At 41.7% G+C, this 23,313-nt stretch overlaps 1 protein-coding gene across 3 annotated transcripts in view; it reads left to right on the top strand.

Annotated features, from left to right (window-relative positions):
- The window catches only part of PLEKHG2 (pleckstrin homology and RhoGEF domain containing G2), a 1,701,404-nt gene that overhangs the window by 1,337,031 nt on the left and 341,060 nt on the right, over positions 1-23,313 (top strand). For all 3 annotated transcript variants that reach the window (XM_044062076.1, XM_044062085.1, XM_044062066.1), the window contains exon 8: positions 22,626-22,757. In XM_044062076.1, the coding sequence (XP_043918011.1) occupies positions 22,626-22,757 (132 nt within the window). The remainder of the gene's footprint in view (positions 1-22,625; positions 22,758-23,313) is intronic.

Raw genomic sequence — 23,313 nt, 5'->3', positions numbered from 1 at the left:
ACTTTCCACTATGTTTTCTCAGAGACACTACAACACTGCAGTAAGCTAATAGAAGTGAAAACTGAAAAAGCTTTACTGAGACAAAGAAATGTTAGGGGCTGCCATTGCTCTTATAAGGTGACATATGCAACATGCTGAGGGTGGTGACAATGCGAATGCTGCTGAGCAACCCACAGTGAGGAGACGAAGAAGAGTGTACAGGCCCAGGGTAACCTACCAGGGGCTACATGAGCTGGAGATAGTGGAGCGCTACAGAGTGGACAGAGATCTCATGCAGCAAATTGTTGAGCTGTGCAGGCCATGCCTCACACACAGAACCAACAGAGGGGAACCCATCCCAGTGGAAACCAAGGTATGTGTTGGCCTAAGAATACTAGCAACAGGTGCCTTCCAGAGACCAACTGGTGATATGATGGGGATTTCACAGGCATCAGCATCCAGGGTACTGCACCAGTTCCTGAATGCCATGTCAGCACATGTCGGTGATCATGTATATTTCCCCAATTCGTGTGAGGTATTGGCCAGCAATATGCATCTTTTCCAGCAAATAGTGGAATACCCTGAGGTAGTGGGTGCAATAGTCTGCACGCACATATGCATCAAAGCACCAGCTGGTGAGCAGGGTAGGGTCTACTATAACCACAACGGTTTCCCCTCCATCAACTGCCAGGTCATGTGTGATGCCCAGGGCATAATAATGAATGTGTGTGCTGGCTGCCCTGGCAGCTACCATGATTCCCATATCTGGCATCTGACACAGCTGTACCAGACATTTGCCAATGGGGACATCCCTCATGGTCAACTAGTGCGGGATGCTGGATATGCACTGGAGCCGTGACTGATGACCCCCATCAGAAATGCACACACACCTGAACAGGAATGCCATAATGAGGCACGTGCACAAACACGAAATGTAATTGAGCGTGTGTTTGGGCTGCTCAAGTCACGGTTCCGGTGCCTGGACACATCTGGTGGAGCCTTGCAGTACTCACCAACTACATGTACCCAAATAGTCATGGTATGTGCTATGCTACATAATATGATCTTGTGAAAACAGCTGCAGCAGGAGCAGCATAGGGCCAGGCCAAACAGCCCCCCACCATTGCCAAGGCCATCACAGGCAGAGCATGACTCGGAGGAGGAACAACCTGAGCCTGCCCCAGTAGGCAGAAGGAGGTGTGCCCAGTATGCTTTGGCCTTGACAAAGAGGCAACACATAGCATATACACTGGCTCAGTAGGAACCCTGGAAATGATACCTCTCTCTGACTCGCACATATAGTAAAAGGGATGCCTAACTTGACACTACCTGTTTTCAAACATGTATAGGGAGTGTAATATGTGCATCTGACATAGGCAGCCCTGCAGCACCACTTGAGGCATGATTGCCATGTGTTAAGCAATATAAAGCAGTGCTAAACAGCTTTTACCACTATTTAGTATATGTAAACAAAATTGCACACACTAAGTAGCACAACTTTGGGCAATGTTGAGGAATATTGGGCAGCATTCAGCAATGTCGGTTAACATTGAGCAGTGTTGTGCAAGTTTGGTCAAAGTTGGGCATAGTTGAGCAAAAGCAGGTAAACATGGTCATATTTGCTTTACTGTTCCTTAAGCAGTCTGGTCTGCCGAGTATGAAAATATGAAGCAGTGACAGTCCTCAAACCCAGGATACTGTGCACTATAGTCACAGTACTGAACCACTAAACCATGACAGTATTTCACTGGTCAGCCTGTAGGAATAAATGTTGATAAGTCTATGCAAAGTGTCTCCTGGAAACCCCACAGGCACAGCATAATCCCTGTATAGTTATGACACAAAGGTGAGCCCTGCATTAAAAATACAACTCGATTTACAACACATGTATAGTATAAATGTTAATATTGGGTGTGTTCACACACGTCAACAAATGTAGTGGACTTCACATAGCAACATACTGAAAGGTCACACTGGGCATGCTCACACACGAATAAATGAGGCAAATGTCGGGCAACAACATACTGAAAGGCCAAACTGGGCATGCTCACACACAAGCCATCTGTGAGTACAGCAGTGGGCCACACATATCAGGCAGTTGCATGTGTTAACCCAGGAACCTCTCACAATTCACCAATCTTGACTTGTGGACACAGTAATATGACAACAGACACATATATAATATATTGGAACCCTGTCATAATCAAATATGTACTACAGATACTTAGGTTGGTCATAGAAAGTTGAAAAGCAAAGAAAAAAAAACCCAAATCAGTATCATCAATAAACAATGTGCACTGCAAACACTATCCAATCCAGGTCATGGAAAGATTATCTGCGAAGGAGTCCATACAGAACCATGACACTACCTTCAGCTATGTCATAAATAGCAATGTGCACTCATATATGTCCTGAGTCAGGGCCAACTGTAAATGACTGACAATGCCAACATCCTGTCAGACAGGCCCATACTTACATACCCACCTCTCACTGACAAAAGGCCCTATCATCATACCAGGCGATATCACATGTAGAATGGGTAAACAGCTCCTTCCAAAGCTGAAAACATGGCATCAATTGGATTACATTGTGCCCCTATATGTTTCATAAGTGAACTGCAGAACAAACAGAACCTGCACCTGAACAGTCTGTTGAGTCTCACCCTCTCTACAGATTTGAAACTGTTGAATGGGTTACAGCAACATATGGCACACTACACAAGTGTTGGTGCACAACAGACCATGGGAACTACAGTCTTATAAGCCGATGAAGTCTGATCTGCAAGGCCATGGAGTCCATCAGGATTGAATTCAGAAACAGAGCTATTGGAAGCCTATAAACACACAACCCTACCAACTTTGGACTGTTCATGGGCAGATCATGTTTCCCAAACCTGCTAGACTGTTTGCAAGGCAGCCACCCAGGACATACATGAATGAAATGAGCTACACACGTCCCACATACACTTTGAATAGGCCTTTTCCAACATCCCAGACACATGTTGTATCCACAAAATCAATAACCTGTGCATAAATATGTATTGTCATTGGATAGATTGGCAACTGGGCCACAGATAGTTCACACAAGGTATGATTTTTGGAGTCCTGTTCAAGCTGGTAACACCTGCTGTCCCCCATGTCTCAGTGCTGGGATTGCATAAATCTAAGTGCACACTTATTACCATGTCTAGTCTGATGATGTCAGCATCCCAAAAATATAGCAGTGTAAATGAAAACTCCCAGTAAAGTACATAGCGTGTCATGTTAATGTGTATCTCTCCAGTATCATAATATAGTTAGGTAGGGGGTTGAATCCTGCAATTCCTGTGTGTGTGTGTGTGTGTGGGGGGGTGTGTGTATGTTTCTGTGTGATTTCCTTTGAGAGTATTGCCCTTTTGGAGACTAGGCAAACACCTTAAAAGTGTTATATTCCTGTTTGGCAAGTCTGATGATGTCAGAGTCCTACAAATATAGCATTAGAAATCAAAGCTCCCAATAAAGCATATAGTGCATTGTGTTAATGCGTATCTATCTAGTATCATAACCTAGTTAGATAGGGGTTTAAATCCTGCAATTGCTGAGTGTGGGTGTATGTTTCTGTGTGATTTCCTCTGAAAATATTGCCCTTTTTGGAGACTAGGAAAACAACTTAAAAGTGTTACATTCCTGTTTGGCAAGTCTGATGATGTCAGCATCCTACAAATATAGCAGTGGAGATGAAAACTCCCAGTAAAGCATATAGTGGGTCATGTTAATGCGTATCTCTCTAGTATTATGACATAGTTAGGTAGGGGTTTGAATCTTGCAATTGCTGAGTGTGTGTATGGGGGGGGGTATGTTTTTGTGTGATTTTCTCTGAGAGTATTGCCCTTTTTGGAGACTAGGAAAACACCTTAAAAGTGTTACATTCCTGTTTGGTAAGTCTGATGATGTCATCATCCTACAAATATAGCAGTGGAGATGAAAACTCCCAGTAAAGCATGTAGCGCGTAGTGTTAATCCGTATCGCTCTAGTATCATAACACAGTTAGGTAGGGGTTTGAATCCTGCAATTTCTGGGTCTGTGTGATTTCCTTTGAGAATATTGCCCTTTTGGAGACTAGGCAAACACCTTAAAAGTGTTATATTCCTATTTGGCAAGTCTGATGATGTCAGCATAGCATTGGAAATAAAAGCTCCCTGTAAAATATATAGCGTGTCGTGTTAATGCGTATCTCTGTAGTATCATAACCTAGTTAGGTAGGGGTTTAAATCCTGCAATTGCTGTGTGTGTGTGTGGGGGTATGTTTCTGTGTGATTTCCTGTGAGAGTATTGCCTTTTTTTGGAGACTAGGAAAACACCTTAAAAGTGTTACATTCCTGTTTGGCAAGTCTGATGATGTCAGCATCCTACAAATATAGCAGTGGAAATAAACCCCCCCAGTAAAGCATATTACAGATGACAGGAGGTGGCACAGTTTCATCATATGCACAGGGTGTGTTGCTGGTTTGCCAGAGCCCGACATTGACCCATCCAATCGACATGTATGTGTGTGTGTGTGTTTGTGTGTGTGTGTGTGTGTGTGTGTGTGTGTGTGTGTGTGTGTGTGTGTGTGTGTGTGTGTGTGTGTGTGAGGGACAACAGTACAGCATGGGTCAATGTTGATGTGATGTGTGTGTATGTGTTAGCCCTAGGTGTTTGGATGATGTGTGTGTGTCTGCATGCACAAAGTTCCACCATGTGGCTGCCATAAATGGGAGGTTGTGGGACAGCCACAGACTGTACCTGCCAGGCTGTATAGATCACTGTCTCTGGCCACGGACAAAGTACCTGTGCCTGGCAGGAGTGCAACAGACAGTATCGGGTACTAAGCCAGACTGGGTACTATCATCAGAGGCAGAGGCATGTCGACTGGACCCATGTCCTTGCTGGGACTGGCCAGAGCCACGTGCATGTGGTCTTCTATGACGGTCTATTGACATCCCTGCTCCAACATTGCTGGGGCTGGTACTGCCATTACGGGAGCGGCTGTGACTTGTGTGTCTTCAGCAACGACTGCCAGCCGATGATGTTGCTGGCATATGTCCACGTCGATGTCTCGGCCATCCTGCACTGTCCCGGCACATGGACATTACATTGCGGAGGACATCTAATGTCTCCCCCCAACGTCTTTCAATGACCTCGGTGTAGTGACGCACTGCACCCACAAGGTCATGGATACTGTCATTGATAGCAGTGTTATGGGCCCTCTGCACCCTCAGTCCCTGTCTGGTGTACCGTTCCATATGTGCCTGTGTCTGCATAACAGCTCGGAACATACCTGAGGTTGTAAGACCTGTGGGGGGCACGTCTGCCAGGGGCATTACGACAAGCGGTGCTCCCACAAGAACCCCTGGACATCCGCCTATGTGGTACCATCCCAGGATTCTGGGTATGGCTGCTGTGAGGGGTTGCATGTGCCATAGATACCACACTATCCTGGTCAATGCCAACTGTATGCTGTCCCTCACCTAAGGCCATTGGTGATGAGGGATGTTTTGGCAGTATGAATGTGCGCATAGATGGTGTGGAAAGCTGTGTACTGTCGATTTGCAGAACAATGACAGACCCTGTCAAACCTGCCTGTGCCACAACACGTTTCATCATCTACACTATTTGTGGCAGTGTCTTCAGGTTCCCTGCTGCACTCAACCAACACAACCTCAGCACCTGTGAGAGGGAGACAGGAAACACACTTTACAATCTGTACATGATGTTAGCACACATGCACACATGAACACATGCACACATGCACACATGCGCACATGAACACATGCACATATGTACACATGAACACATGCACACATGCACACATGCACACATGGACACATGAACACATGCACACATGAACACATGCACACATGCACACATGCACACATTCACACATGAACACATGCACACATGCACACATGAACACAAATACACTACTCACTAAAGTAGACACACACACACACACACACACACACACCAACAGCAATCCAGAACATACCCATTAGTGGTTGATGGTGGAGTACAGTATCACAAGCCAAAGAGTCCTATCACACGTGTCAGCATGCAAGATGTGTGTTGCTCAACAGCATGCAGTGCGAGTGTAGAGAGTCCTTGTTAATAACAGTATACATCTGTTTGATGCATGTGTGTTGTTCAGTGATTGGCCTCACCCTGGAAAATAAAGTGTACATGGACACAACATTGATGTGCAAGTATTATATGCTTTTCAGTGTCCTGTGCACCATCACTCACAGGTATACATACCATGGCTGGATGCACACAACTGTCAGGTGTATAGCAATGAATGCTATGTGTTGTACTGTAGTTACTGTAACTGGATGTAGTGTAGTACCATGAGCCATCATCAGGCAGCATCATGTGGTCACTCAAGGCCACTAATATGTGCCACACTGGCAACTATCTTGCTGTACCTGAACTGCTGCACTGTGGCTACATTAACCATTTCACAGGCAGTTGTTACATGGGTATGTAAGGTGTTCAATAGGGAGCATTGCCTAACATGAATGTCTTGTTTGTTGAAGAGTTTTGCAATGCCCCATGATAGGCCTCTACCCCTCAGGTATAGTATATGTGCTGTGTGAATGACATTTGGGATACTGGAGGCTGACCTTACAGCAGGTGTCTACATACGCCATGTGTATCATATTGACATGTACTGCGTATGACAAGGTGGTGTATGTTGTGTGCATGTGTATTGACTCTGCTTATACAATGTCCACTACAGTGTACCACAATGGTTTGGGATGCTCTGTGTATAGCATGTGTTTGAGGCAGCCACTCATGCTACTGGGATGTGCATAGTCCCACATGAAACTTACAGAGCATGCATTATGTGTAGGTGTTGTACATGTGTAAATGGCCAAAAACCCACCTATGACATGCACATGTTATTTTCCATATGAAATGTAGAACACTCACCAGCATGGGTCTGCTGTCTTGCTGTCACACCAGAGGGACCTACAAGGATATGGGACAGTTTGTCAGTGTCAACAACTGTGGCATTGCTGCTGTGACTTTGCAATTTTACAGTACTACAACGGTTGACAGTCACAGGCATACAGATTATGTTCCAAATTATCAGTATTGCACAACACCAGGCTCCATATCTTCCAAATACACAGTACACATCTGACATATGCATGTTCTAACAATCGAGCTAACAGTAGTCTACAGATATGGCATGTTACCTGCACGCTCGCAGTCAACTTGCTGGGTGACTCCGGCCTCCATGATGACACATGTTTGTTGCAGTGGTTGGCCAGGAGCCAGCGCGCTGAGGAGCAGCTCTTCCACTCTGGTGAGGGGCGGGTGTGATGCTGCACCACCACCTGTGGCAAGCTGTTGTCTGTGGACATCAGAGGCATGCTGCCGGACATGTCTGATTAAATCACTGCAGTGATGGCGTACCTGCTCATAAGTCCAGTTATGCATGCCTACGTCATTAACCCGACGGACAACATCATGCCACAGTGCAGTACGCTCATGCTGGTCCTGGCTGGTTCTGGAGAACAGCAGGGTATGATGTTGTACTAGTGTGAATATAATTACTCCCTCCTCTTCAGGGGAATAGGCAGGGTTGCGATGATGAGACATGTCCCTGGAAGACAATAAAACAATTATTGTGAGCAAGTCTTGTGGCACACTTAACAATCTAAAGTACAGATATCAATGAAATGCCATATATAGCAACCTATTGGCTGTCAGTAGATACAAACTTTTAATCCCACACATCAGTGCTCAGCCCACAACTGCCTGACAGTGCCTGGCACGTTCTATATATTAAACCATGTTCTGCACAGTAACAAAATGAAACCAGTATGTAAGACTATACAACAGCACATGGCACACTGTATGTGACTCAATGCACCACCTAGCCACAGGAGGTATATATGAAGCTAATCCATACAGAAATTTGTCATCCATTGAAATGATTGTAAAGTACAGTTACAGTACTACCAGTACACCACACTACTTGTTGATAGCAACCCCCTAAGTAACATATGTGTACATTCATCAATATAGGTGGCATACTGCTGTACTACACTATACATGTTGCTAGATATGCACTTATATCCTGTAACACACATACCACCCAGGCCATGTTACAGGCATACCCACACACACATCACACATACCTACAAGACACAAAGGTATGGCAACCCAGATGAGCTTTACCTGTGTACCATACAGTACTGTGTGTCAGCACTTACAAAACCTTCTGCCTGAGGTATGTAATGTGTGTGGACTACAGGTAACAAACAAACCAGTGTTTCAAAGCAATGTGGATATACACCATACTGTGCTGTTTATGCCTACAGCTTCAGGTAGTACTACAGTACATACAGGATTTGTATTCACTAGTGTTAACAGTCAATGAGCATACATGTACCGCTTTAGCCTACAATGGCACACTCCAGTCAACACCATGGGACTATGTCACACTGTATACCATACTGTTTTGCTGCCTAGCAATAGCATACATATCTTTTGCGGGGATCACAGCTAGAACACTACATGCCATGATATAAAAATTTACCCATTAGGCTATCACACATATACACAACGTTGACACATTCACCTACACATTCACCATCACACTCAGTCAACCTCACATAGCAATTAATGCAACATGTACATGCATGTGTGTATCAGGTCATAGATAGCTCATAGGCTATTAGGCGTAGGGCCTATAGAAGCCTAGCCATACGGTACCCTGCCCTTCAACACCCATGTAATTTAATTTCATGTGCCCCTGTCATGCAGAGCCACAGAGGTGATTCCCAGGTTGTATTTCCTATGTCACATCCATTCATCATGATTATTCATGACGACTGCTAATGAGGACCATTCTTTGCTATTGATAGGTAGTTAGTTCCAGGGTGTGGTATGTGTCTGAGATGAGCATGTACCACTCCAGCATGTTCTGCTTTTTGATGTTACAAGGTTTAGATCAGTACAGTGTGTAGCTTGTAGGGATTTTGATCTGTTGACATGGAGCATGTCTAATACCTGTGGGTTTGGCATAGCTTTGTATGTTAGGCAGAGGTTGGTTCTGGGTGTGCTGTATGCGACACAGTGTAGCTGTGGTTTTTAAGACAGTCTGCATAGGGCATCTGTTTGAATCTGGTAATACTCTTTGTGGTGTTTGTGCCTGGCGTCTACAGTTGCTGTAGATGTCTTCTGAGGTACATACCAAAATGCCCATTGTACTCTATGATGGGTGATATGACTGATGAGTACAGTGGAACACTGACCTCTCATTCCATGTATGACACACCTTTTGTGATGACATGTGGACCGTACACAGTTTACATGACTAGTGTGGCACTGTGATTATCAAAAGGGACACTACTGTCCACCTGTGTCCCGTGGTCTCATCACAGTTTTGATGTTGAGTAGACTACCACCTATGTGGTAGTTAATGGGTACAGGGTTTTTAACAAAAGGGATGGCAATACATTTACAACATTGAGCTTGAGCGTACATATAAACATCCATTGGTGTACATATAGATTTACATGTAGGCACATATACAGTCCACCTTTCATGGTGGGGATATCAGTTATGAAAGGGTTGAGAGGGATACAATTATGTAACAATTTTGCACAGTCTTGTGCAGAATGCATTGAGGGTATTCTCAGGCCATGTATCTTTAGCAGGACTTCCTGTCTGGAAGACTATAAACTTAGCAAATCATACCCACAGCGTTTAAACACCACATGTCATATACCAGCACTGTATGCTGTCTTGTTTGCCACACACTACAACTTACATGAAAATATGCACATAACAACCTTCACCAACATATATATGTCCACCCTTCACAAAGAGTTGCAGTATGTACCTTGCTCTATGCACATGTTAAGATGCTAATATATCTGACACATAACTATCTCTACATATGTGTGTGCCATACACATACAAGGTACACACTGTTGTACGTTTGTAGACCTCACGGATGACCTGTTTTGCCTTGCTACAACATGAACAGTTGTCACATGTGTGCATGGCAGTAATATTACAGGGAGTATTTATAGCTGCTAATGCTACATTACTATACTAGCCTGGTACAGCAGTTGCCAATGCTAAGCTACACATTATATGACTATCATGCATGTGTTACTCTGTCACATTTTTTTTTTATTTTTTTTTATTTAACATTTGTTGACCGGGAAAGTCTGACTAGGTTCCACAGATCCTGTTTTCAGCGGAGGCCCAGGGAGAAACGCATCCATGTTTATATAGCTGTTTGCACTACTCCCCCAGACACCCATTATACACAGTACTGTACAGAACATAGATGACATGATTGGATGTTTGACATTAAATGCTGAGCTACATGTCACAGTTATGTCCCACTGCACACAGCTACACACTAATTTGTCCATAGCAGTAGTCGTGCATGGCATCAGTGCATACATACCTACTGCTGCCACATATGCATGTTTCAAAGTATTTACAGTACTCTTCATAAACATCTACTACTTGCCGGTAATCACATTTCTGTCACATACCTGTTTGTCACTTTCAGGCCCGTCTGTTTTTTTTTTTTTTTGGACAATTTTTTTTTTGGTGTTGCCTAAGTAGAGATAGCTTCAACTTAATTCCCTTTCTTATTAATTAAGACTTTTTTTTACTTAATTAATATATTTGGTGGATGATTCACTAGAGTATCCTTACTCAATTAAACTTTTGTGTTATTAAGTAATAACTCCTATTTACTCAGACACAAGTTCTGTGTAGCTGTATCAGGTGCAATGTAATGATTGCATGTGGGGATAGCAAGTACAGTCTGCTTTTATAGGTATCAGCACATGTGCATGTGATGACCTCTGCACCAATTGGTGCACAGCATTTGGTAAATGCATACAGCCTGCTGTGTGGTAATTGCAGTACTCGCTGTCATAGCAACCCAGTGCTATAAAATGCTAGGTTTTGTAGGCGTAGCCCTTTCAGATTTCCAGAGTGAGGCCCATGCTTGTTTCCTGTGGACACTGTTGTTTAAGTCAGAAGGTTGGTATACTTCTTATATCTGAAGCTAGAGGTGTAGACAGTGATGTACATGTTGTACTCAGACCTGACTGTTGCCACTTCCAGTACAGAGCTATCAGTGTAGTGTTTAAGTCACGTCTACAAATGCTTACACAAGATATATGTGAGTATGTAGTTTAATTTCTACTTATGTAATTGACTGCCATACAAAAGTAGTTATTGAGAAGTATTCGTTTGACACATGAACTGTTTGTGGACTGTTATACTGTGCATATTGATGTACTTACTTCTGCAGGGTTTGTGTACTTTTTATTGTTGACATTAGCACAGGAGTCTCAGGTAAACTGGACAATTCCACTACTGAGTATGCCTACCTACATCCTTGGTTGACCCTAAACACATGTATATTTAAAATATGGGGGGGGGGATGCAGACATACAGAGAGCATTACGTCTTATTGTGTGAGTGTTATCTTACTGGACTTAATGGATTGATGTGTACCTGTTGGTTTATCAAGGCAGGTGGTCTGTCTGCATAGGTCCCAACTGTAAACCTATCCAGATGGTAGACAGATGTTAGCCTGTTATTCTTTGTCTGTGCAACCCACAGGTGTTTTCAGCACTGGTACAATGGCATTGTTATAGTCAGTTGCTACCAGCACATGGCTAGATCCTTTGGTATTTTTGTGTTGCACTCCTACATAAGGGTATGCTTGTGGAAGTCCACACAAAGCTGTTTGCAGAGTGTGTAACAGCAGATGAGCTGATATGTCTGTGTGTTTGTGCCTCTGCCAGGCCTATGAAACACTCAGATACATATTTGTTTGGAGTCAGGGATAAGTAGTTAAAAGTGAGGTACACCTTCCAACTAATAGAGACAGTAAGTGTAGACTTGAGTGAAGCAGTGCATGTGGATTTGTACTCCTTTTATGAAGTACAAGCGGTGTCTACTGTTATTATTGTGATTATTCATTGTGTAATAAACACCTCTCTGACTAATGTCAGTACTTTTCAGAGGGATTCAGAGGGACACAGCTAAAATATGTTTCACAATCAGGAAGTATGGCCTCTGCCCTACTCAGATATGCCAGTGTTTGCCCTGCTATGATACTGTGTGGGGGTTGTAAAGTGCCTCAATAACATTATTTGCTGCTAGAATGGCTGCTTCTCTTATCACAGTCATGTAATGTAATTCCACAACAATTGCTGGTAAAGATCCACAGAACAAGCTTTGTGTTATGGCCTTCCTATTTTTCCTTTACATTCACTCATTGTTTTGCATGATATATTTATTTCAGCACCAAGTTATTGTATATCTGCTGTGGCTTAGTGGTACTTCATGCAGTCAAGTGTGTCCAAGGTCTGGGGTTTCAGACTGACAGAGGTGTTTTATTTTGCTGCTGAACAGAACAAGGGCCCTGACATACAGAGTGATTAAGGCACTTTTAAGCAGTTGTAAGGGGGTTTGCATGGGTTTGCGCGACGCTTAGCAATACTTAGCTAAGCACACACATGCGCACACTCGCTCAAACCCGCTAACTACTGCTTAAAAGTTCTTACTCCCACTAACCCCCGTGCTAATTTCTTTTAAAGAAAAGAAAATGGGGAGATAGGAAAGTGGTAAAAAAGGGGGCACAAAGAGGGAAAGACAGTAGGGAAACCAGATCGGGATGTGCAGGACGGTTGTAGGGAAGGTCTATAGCTGCCCATTTCTTTACCAGCAACAGCTGTGCATATGTTACACATTTGGAGTGAAATTTGAAACCTTCCAACCCTGAGAGAGGGGTGAGGACAACAAAGTATGTTGTACTGCCAGTTCTAATTATCAGTTTACATGTCCAGCAGACATGTGTGTGGAATGGGCAGCTATATATGGGGCGTACTTTTTTTGTGGATACAGATTGCCCTTTTTTTTTTTTTTTTTACAGGTGAGAGTGGAATGTGAGGTAGAGGAAGTAGGTATATTTGGGGAGGTAGGTTGGGGAGTTAGACAAGACAAACAAGATGCATACAGGGGCGGAGTATGACACATGGGGTGGGTGAACACAATTGACGGGGACGGATGTTTGGAAATCGCAAGCCCATGAGCCCACAGATGGTAACAGTGGGACTGAGATCCCCACCCATGGGCAGTCACCACTGAACCTTCACAGACCCAAGGGTGGCTGTGCTGGGGGCTGCATAGGCGGGGCAAGCTCACCCATGAGTCATGCCACTCTCGCCTCGAGCTGGCATAGGGGATCAGCGACTAAACACTGGATCTCCCTATGCACCACAACCCGGACCCTTCGAAGGGTGACAGGTGGACCTTCTCCGCCCACGCTTGCAGGGGGGGATGAGCCCCATCCCCTGGAGTGCTTCCACCTGAAGGTGGCACAGTGTCAACGGAGGAGGGTAGCCTGGGCTGGGCACCAGACATGCTGGTTCCAGGTGCAATTGCCAGCTGAGGAGGGACAGGTGGGTCCGCTGGGTCCGCTGGGACCAACCTTCCCATACGTTCTGTGATTAGGTGTGTTTAATTACAACATAGACAACAGCATTCCAAATTAGTTGTAACAGCATGCAGTAATATTCCCATTAACCCAACACACCAGGGTTACAGCAGTTGAACAGCATGCATAACCCATGCATATATTGAACGACAGTGGACATTACAACAGCATGCAGGGATGATTGGTGGCAACAGGCCACCAAGATTGTGGTGTTTGAACAGGGCACATGCATCAAAGAAAAAGCAGATTTTTATAGAACAATAGGACATATGTCCCAACAAATGTTTTGAGATTAGACATACCCATTGAGGTGTGGAATTGCATTGTTTATGCACAAGGAGTAGGGTGTAAAAAGAAACCTCCATTAACATCTTATTAGTACTTTTACTCTACACTGCATTCCTATTGACTGCAGGTGTATATCCCCTACATGTATTATTACACTAGGCAACATGCATTAGATTGTGTAATGGGTTTGGCTAGTTCATTATATACCTGACCTATATCTGACATACTAACTGTCCAAGATGCAGATGTTACTGCAACATATTTATATTTTATTTTTATATTTATGTATCTACATATCTGGATGTGTTCACGTGACTTTATCAGTTAAATTTCTATTTCTACAGAACCCTACATTTCATGTAGCACACTCACATTTCTGGGGAACACCTTGACAAGCTACTCGTGTGCCAGATTTACATATGCATGACAGCCATTTACTGACTGCTGAGGACTGTTATATGCTTCACAGCTACTGGCACTTCCTTCATCCACTTTATATGGGACTGCACAACTGTGGGTTGACAGCACTTTATATAACAGTACTATTTATTTAATGCAAGGGTACAACAACATTTCAAAGTAAGTGACACAGACACACTCCAATTATTATACCGTTATTAATTACATTAAACACTCTTTTCTACAGGCTCTCTCCTTTATTTAATATTACAGTGCATACGGAAGACCTATTCAGGACATATTATGCCTTTATTGATAGGTTACAACACTCTTTTTCAGGATCGCTCACTTATTTTATATGACAGTACATGCAGAGATAGTATTCCCAACTTATTTCACCTTTATTAATGGATTACTACACTCTATTTCTGGCTCTCTGACTTATGCTATATAACAGTACATGCAGAGAATTTATTCAGGGCATTTTATAGCTATATTATTGGGCTACAACACTTTTTTCATGCTCTCTCACATATATTATACAACAATACATGCAGAATAATTACTAACCTGCCTGGTGGTGCAGCCTTAGCAGCCTATCTGCATAGGCTTCCTGATTCAGAGCACGGACACCTGCAGCTGTGAAGTAAATGAAGGGATACTGAGACATACCAATCCATTATTTAGACTATATTAGCATGTCTTACATACTGCATTCCATGGCTACCTACTCAGTAGTGGGGCATCTTGCATATGATGGGCCTCCTGGATCCATTGGATCAGTAGGCCCTGCTTCCATCTCTTCAGGTCTGCATGGTGGTGACAGACCTGCTCACCAGTCCGTGGGATGCCTGTGGCACTGGTGAGTTCATGAGCCAACCGGTTCCAAGCCTCTGCCTTATACTCCGTCCCTTGGAACTGGCCTTGCAGGAGTCGAGACTCATGATGATGGACTAGGAGCCAAACCATGTATTTTGACTCCTCGATGCCCCAGCGTTGCGCTCGAAAGTGGGTACTCTCTCCAGCACCAGACATTCTAACTGCAGATGGGAGCTACAATCAGTTATGGCGAGTATTTCTGCCTATGGAGCTTAAATATGCCGCATTTCCCCACACGTTTTTTCGATTGGCCATTTTTGAACATTCTCGGCTGACTGCAGACCTGCTTAGCAATGGTTAATCTACCATTTATAAGTATATGTATGTTAACAGTGGATGTTTATTCTAAGCTGTCATGGCTTAGTGGTTCAGTACTTTGATTATGGTGCACAGTGTCCCGGGTTTGAAACTTGTCATTGCATTTTATTTTACTACTGTCCAGACAGGCTAGGGGGTGTGGCTGTGTTTAGGCAACTTTGCTCAACGTTGCTCCACGCTGCCCGATGTTGCCCAACATTGCCCGACGTTGCTCCATGTTGCCCTACTGTACGCTGGTTAGCGCGGTGCACAGCTCCGTGCAAACTTATTGCACTGGGTAAAGTGCTGCTTAGCTGTGGGCAACTAGATTGCGCTGGGTAAAGTGCTGCTTGGCTGTGGGCAACTAGATTGCGCTGGGTAAAGCGCTGCTTAGCTGTGGGCAACTAGACTGAACTGGGTAAAGTGCTGCTTAGCTACGGGCATTTATATGTCAAGATCCTTCTTACATTTCTATATATACATTTTGTTCACTGATACATAGGCCATTTCAATGCTTTTTAGTAATATTTTAGTCATATATATGTCAGGAATTATTTCATATGCTAATTTAAAACATAAAATAGAGAAGGGAGGGGTGGGATTTGAACCGTGAATGCCTCTTCTTTGTGCGAAGGCTCTACCACTACGCTATTGCTATTTGGATTGATTTGCATAAACATTTGTCATTATGCTCTTCAGTGTCGACATTGCTAACTCTAGCTAAGCTATGGGCACATCCGCGCAAACACGCTCAAATATGGGCAGCTATATCGGGAATTAGAAAAAAAATTATATTTTACATTTTATAACTCTACTAGGGGTTTACCATGTGAGGGAGTGTAGTGTTGGGTATGTTGACATTTGAGCGGACTCGCTCATGTGTGTTGACATTTCACAATTCAAACACTTGCAGGGGCGTGGACCTTAGGACTGCTCGGCAGTCAGACACGCCCCCTGCCTTCCTGCATGGTCCGTGTCAGACTTGGAGTGGAGTCAGAGTGTCCTCATGAATATGCTTGGCACGCTGACATCAGACCGTTCTACTGCAGTTTCTGAGTAAGACTTATTTAGTCTTACACGGAGGTTTCGTGAATCCGGGGGAAACTCTCTCCATTGTTTTGGATGCTAATTCTTCAGTCTTTTTTCCTTACTTTTTTATTAAGCTGTTCATTCAGTTTAAAGGTGGTTATACTTTTAATACATGCAAGACACATTTACTTGCATTCATTGCCTGCCTTCCAGCAACATCCGAAGAGCACTGTGCCCTTGAGGAAAAAACTGTAATAAGATGTTTAGGTAACAGACACATGATGTCAAAACCACATTATGTGCTAATTATCACAATATAATTCCTTAATTAATTATTGTTCCTAACTAGCTCTTGCACATGAATGTAAACTAGCAGATTTAAAACTATCCTGTCTTGCTGTCTTTATCCTGGTTCTCTAATTACCACACTCTGTTCACCATTGAAATTTATTCAACCCTTGGCACTCAAATCTACAAAAATGTTGTTAAAACTGTGAGCAGGATATCCACAAAGTATTAGTGCATCATTCTTCTGTTATTTAAGTAGGCCTCAGCTCTCCCATCTTACAAATCTAATATCGATAAGTGAACATGGTATTTTTTCACTATTCATATCCAAACTGTAATGCACAGTGGGAAGAAATTTATTTGTATGCTCCTAGTCTTTTACTTCACTTTCAGTGTTGCATAGCTTAATGGAAACATGTTACCAGGATGCTAAAACCATTTCTATATACTTTGAACTGCCTTATGCAGCTATCAGACAGTTCATAAAGCAACCCAGCAACTCCCACAAAATCGACTAGTTATGACCTCTAACGCATTTTTTTTTTTTATTTAAAGAATAACATATCTGGGTACAGTGGGAATTAACTCAAAGGTACAAATTTTATCTATTTAGTTATTTATTTATTCATTTGTTGGGTGGGTGGGTGGGTGGGTGGGTGGAATACTGGCGCTAATGAATGCTTTTCAGCCAATATCAAGAGATTTAGAAGGAAGGTTTAGGGATAAAATAGATAAAAAGATGAAGAATTTTGATGGATTAAGTAGTTCCATGGTGTGGGAGGCACATACAAGGTAATTTTTGAGGCCAGATCTAAATTTTGGGTAGCAGTTAAGTTCTTTGAATTGAGCCAGTAGTAATTCTCAGGTTTATGGAACCATGACAGAGAAGTTGCAATTGGTGCAGTAGAGTCTGGTTTGTGGGATTAAAGAGAGGTAACAGCATATGACACTAACAGGCTATACACTAATATGCAGCCGGTCAGTCTATTAGTGAAGGGGGAGGGAGTTTTGAATTAGTAACTTATAGGTGAGCAAGGCTAAAAAAAGTGTAGATATTTGGGTGTTTGATAGCTATTTAACTTTTCCAGTAGTTGGCAGTGTTCTCTTACTAAGATAACAGTGATGATACTGGTTGTGGTCTGCAAAGATGTATGTTTTTTTTACTGGTTGAAGCAATTAAAGAGTCATATTCCAGATGAACCGTTTATGCAAACAACTCAATTAAGAGCTGTCACCTTACAGCCATCATTTAAATATATTCAGTTTATATATTCAACCGTATCATTATCTTTTAATTGTAAAAATCGATCTGGAATCATTTAAACTTTTTATATCTTTATACATAATCTGACATGTAGTACTTAATGTTATTTGTCTTTAAAGATTTATAATTAATGAGTATTAAGGTATCTGGCCTGTTCTTAGAGAACTGGAAACACATATAGAGCATTACATTAGTGATGAACTAACTGAAGTCCACTCAGCTCAGTATAATAGACCAAATAGATTTGCCGCATCATATAAATTCTTAAGTCAGGGCAAAGGTCACAATGCCGCAATGCAGTGGGCTGGGCCCACAACAGAACAAGCATTATGACTAACCCTAAGGACACTGAAATTCAGGATAATCTATAATTTATTCCATTAGCCTCAGCTAAATGAAATGTGTTTATCTCATTACTGAGCAAACACAGATAACCCTTTGTTAACAGAAAGAAGGCAGAGTAATTGCTCAGAATGAGAAAGGTATTTTCTTCTGTTTATTTAGGACAGTTTCTTGCATAACAACTTCTGTGCGTGCATGGTCTTGTAGTTTAGTAACCCACCAAGGCTAAAGGAATCTTTTAATTTAAGCAGTAAAGGGTGCCTATTTCAAATCACGCAACACACGTTGCTTGTGCTCGTGACAGAAATGAAGAGGGTTGTTTAAGCTCTCCTCTTTTGACTTTTGAAAGAATAATCATGCTTTTGTTTTTGTGCTTGCTTCATGAACAGGCATGCACCAATGCAGGAAAGTGTAAGCCAGCCAAGGTCCTCTCAATTCTAGTTCAAGGAGGTGAAGTAGTGCAGCAATGAAGGAGCTAAAAACATCAGAACTGTAGTCTTGCTGGAGCAGTGCTAGAACTGAAGGGTCAGCAAATTACCTGCATAGAGCTATACAGGCACAATGTCTGAATTTAAAAGCAACCTCCTCTGGAGGAAATGAGTATCCATTTGGAATTTATTCGTAACAGAACACCTACTTAATGCAGAAGCTAATGGCCTGGAAAACTATTTCCAGTGCCATATAAGGTACTTCCTGGACTCTGATAAAGTAAATGACCCCAGTCTGATAGCATGTTTGGCTGAGAAGGCACTTCTGATACAATTGCTAACAGCAGTCCTTTTGGAACAGGTACACCATGCATTTTACCATCATCTAAAGCTGTAAATTATACACTGACAACCATCATTTGTTTTCTGCTAAGTTATTAAGATGAAGTTAAAATCCTACAGGCAATATTGCCTCATCCACCTTTGAAATTTTGACAATGACATGGTAGGTGGAATGATGGAAATTGTGGGAGGTTGACTGGTGGTTGAGGTGTTTACCTAACAAGCAAAATGTACAATTTTTGATTCAGCCCTTTGGTTGTTATCTGGTTAGCGGTTAGGTGTGTTAGGTAGTCTTCTGATTGATTACTGATAACAAGGTACTTACAACAGCTGGAATTCCCTCAAAGGTTCCTCACCAGGAGAATCCAGTGTGTGAATCTCCTGTTGTGCACAGGTCGCCTTAAGGTAATATCTTTCTACTCATTCTCCTACAGGTTACAAACAAAACTTTCAAAACAACAGCACCAGAAACACTAGATCCAAGGACATGAATTTTGCCTTTGACATAAATAAAACATGCTGGAGAAACCAGTATACATCTCAATGGGTATTTCCACTATGGAATAAGCTCCCCTTCTACATGAAGCAGAGCTCATCCCTGTCACTACTCAAACAAAACTTTGATCATTGGTTGGGAAATCACAAATTCAACCCTGGTCTGGCCCCCATGTCTCTGATGGACAGATGTCAACAGGATTGTGAAGATGCAGTAGCCTACCTCCAATACTGGACTGAGTTAGCTGGTATGAAATTTTGGGTACCGGATCTTAAGAAAATCAATGGCTGCTACTGAAATTGCTGAGGAAAAAAACATTGCTGATTGTGGTATTCTTCATTAATGTTTTTTCCTCATTGCTCTTTTGTATACATTACAACTGTGGGTACTTTCCTTGCTGAGAACTTGGTCAGACATTTATTTCACTGTTAGAACATTTCATTGACTTATGAATTAGATGTAGAGTGACTGCAGTTTATTAGCCCTCCAGCTAAGGAAGGTGAAAGGCACATGGTTTTGTCTCAATATATCACTTGTGGAGTCAGCATCTAGTTTGCAGAGTGAGTTTTCCATTCCTATAGCCTATATTATTGTAGAATAAAGTATGCCTTTTTGATGACTTGGAGCAAGGCAGGGGACAAGTAATAATGCTATTTTAAAACCCACACCTTAGCCAGTACCTGATATGACCACGTTCACTGAGTCAGATGCTAACTACATGGCCTTGTCATAAACTTAAAATGATTTTCTCTTTCAGTGAGTATTCCCAGCTGCTCACTGTGGCTTGTTAAATGTTACCTTGTGGATGAGGCCATTTCTTCTTGTTATGATGGTTGTGTTTTTGTGGGAGAAAAGCAGCTAGGTTTCATCCTTAATTAAATGTGATTGGAAATATTTGCAGTCCTTGCAGTTGTAGTTTTCAGTATATCAATTTTATGTAGTGATGTCCATAATGCCTTCCCAGGACATCATATTTTGATGCTTTATGGGAAGACACTGTTTAGTAATATACAGTGTTGGTGTTCTATTCCAGGTTATTTAACACATGGGTACTGGTTCTGCGCCATGTGACTGTCTGTGTAGGCAAACACTGCTGATAAATTTGTAATTACATTTATTTTCTTATTCATTGTATCCATAAGTTTGGTTTGCTCTTTATATTGTTAACTTGTCTCTATTTGTATGTATTTGTATGTTTTGTTCGGGGCTTTTCCCCTCGGGTCTCCACTGAAAATGAGTAATTTCTTACCCAGTTGGACTAACCCGGTTAACAAATGTGAAATAAATAAAATAAAATAAATAAATAATTCTATTTATTAGTTAACTCATTTAGTTATCTGAGTCTAGATATGACTTTATGATCACTTTTATTAGTAATGAGACAACAATCCATCAAGCAACCAAACTGTAGAAGATATGATATTGCAGAGAACTTACTGCTGATCCTCAGAATGGCTGTTGTTCACTTGTACCTGTTTTGTTTTTTGTAATTGCTGTGAATCTGGGATTAGGTTCATAGGTGAAAATGCTAACTGCCCTACCTAGTGATATCTCTTTAGGTGTTCAAATTACCCTTCACATGACTTTTATTTCTATACTTCCCATTTGTGAATGAATGTTTCTGGGGACATACTGGGGTCACACTACCGAGTATTGAAAGGGGACTTTGCTGCAGGATTGGGCATTTAGGTGCTGCCTCTGGCCATTTGTAGCATGGAGGAGTCCTTGGTAATTTTTTTTATTCTCATTGATCTGAGCTACATCTGAATAGGGACAGGGATGAGCTTTGCTTTGCATGGATGGAAAACTGCTGCATTTTGTTTGGATGACCATGGCAGGACTTGAGCCTACAATTTTCTCATCCAAAGTTAGATTCCTTATCCATTAGACCATGATGTCAGCCTTTTCTATGTAGTATTTCACTGTCATTTATTTCCATTATTAATATAAGGTACTGATAAGGTTGAGTTTGGCCTACGAAGATGCAGTTTTTTGCTTTCACACTCTGCTAGCTTTATTCAGGGAAATGCCACCAGGGGATTTCACCAACAGTTTCTTTTATGCAGTGAGACCCAGACATGGGGTCTTTTTAGTTGTAAACTAGTTAGACATTGGTGAAAATAGTAGCCAATATAACAGCCAGCTTAAAAAAAATGATACATGAATGAAAAGTGGAATGGCTGCATGGTTGCATGGCTAGATAGATGGATCAGAAGTAGCCTTGGAAGGGTCTGCCTGCTTATTGTATTTAGTACACATGACCTCACTGAATTCAACTATTTTCAGTAGATGGGTTTGATGAGCAACATGTCATTGTGTACGACTGACTAGTGGCAATGTTTTTAAGTATATTGCATGCTGTAGACGTCAAGGAATTCAGTAAATTATTATTTAAATACTGAATATAGAACAGTAGTTGATACCTGAAAATTATTAATCAACGATATAAATCAGTTTATGTTTTTTTATCATAAAAACAAAAGGTTTCATATTAGTTGCAATATCCGTTACTTTTAGACATTTGTTGCATAATATTTATTGTGATATGGAATAATTTGTTATCACAGACAGGGACATAAAACTAGAAGATTTAGGAATCTGAAAATGGTGAATGCATCCCATCGAAATATTAAATGTTGTTATTGATAACAAAGAATTCAACAGCAAAAATTCAGACTAAGGTTAATGGGGTTCTAAATATGAAATAATGGCCCCTAAAAGTAACAACATTCATAGTACTGCATTCATAGTTACTTAATATAACATATTGAATTTTAAGGGCATTTTTTTCAAAACTCTGAAAAGCTGTGACACTGATTATCAAGCGTAACACACCTTGAAGCATAATTATTTAATTTGTCAACTGCCTGGGCTTTCCTACAATGGCTGAAAACTCATAGGCTGATCGATCAGATGAAGATCATGTTTCAGAAATTGTAAGTGCAGCTCTGTATTCTAAATTGTAAACTGAAGTCAATAGTTGGTTCTTGTCTCTTAGCTGCCAGAACTACATTCATGTAAACTGAAGGATGCCTTGTGATGTATTAATTCTCTGGGCATGTTGTGTTGCATTCTTTTTAGGAGTTAGCGAAGCACTTTGACAAGAATGCCGAAGGGTATGAAATTGTGGAGGAAGCCATCATCACTATGACAGCAGTTGCCTGGTACATCAATGATATGAAGCGCAAACAGGAACATGCAGCCAGACTGCTGGTAAGGCCAACAGCACTTGTTACATAAACTGGTCCATGCACTTTGATGCTATTAGTATTGCATTGTAACTGGGAATGCCTAGCAATAACATTACTGATCATTTTCACCTTACACTTTATTTGTATTTAGATGTAAATGTGTTTCTCCCTGTGACGACTGGCATAAATGTGAAGGCTGCCAGCCTAGCCAGATAGAATTTTATAGATAATTCTATCATTTGTAAATATGAATGTTGAAATACAAGCTTGTTTCTTAAATGAAAGAAATACTGTTACATGTGGAACTGGAAATAAATGTGACAACAGTGCACTCTACTGACCAAAGTAAAGCATGTGGTGATCCTTTGAAGTAGACAGTTGTGCCAAAAAGGCTAGATGAAGGCTTTCTGCCTATTGTTTTAAGGCTAAAGTTAATGACCAGAATTTACATGTGGAATGTCCTTTATTGCTCTAAGTGTAAAAGAATGTAAATGCAGTTTCTGTCAGCCTGGGAACACCAGGAAAGTATGAAATGATGTAATGTTTTATCAGAACTGCAGTTTCAATTTAAACAGTGA

The sequence above is a fragment of the Protopterus annectens genome, chromosome 1.part0, assembly GCF_019279795.1.
Source record: "Protopterus annectens isolate FY-2018-M chromosome 1.part0, PAN1.0, whole genome shotgun sequence".
NCBI classification, from domain to species: Eukaryota; Metazoa; Chordata; order Ceratodontiformes; family Protopteridae; genus Protopterus; species Protopterus annectens.
This window is presented reverse-complemented; position numbering and strand designations above follow the sequence as displayed.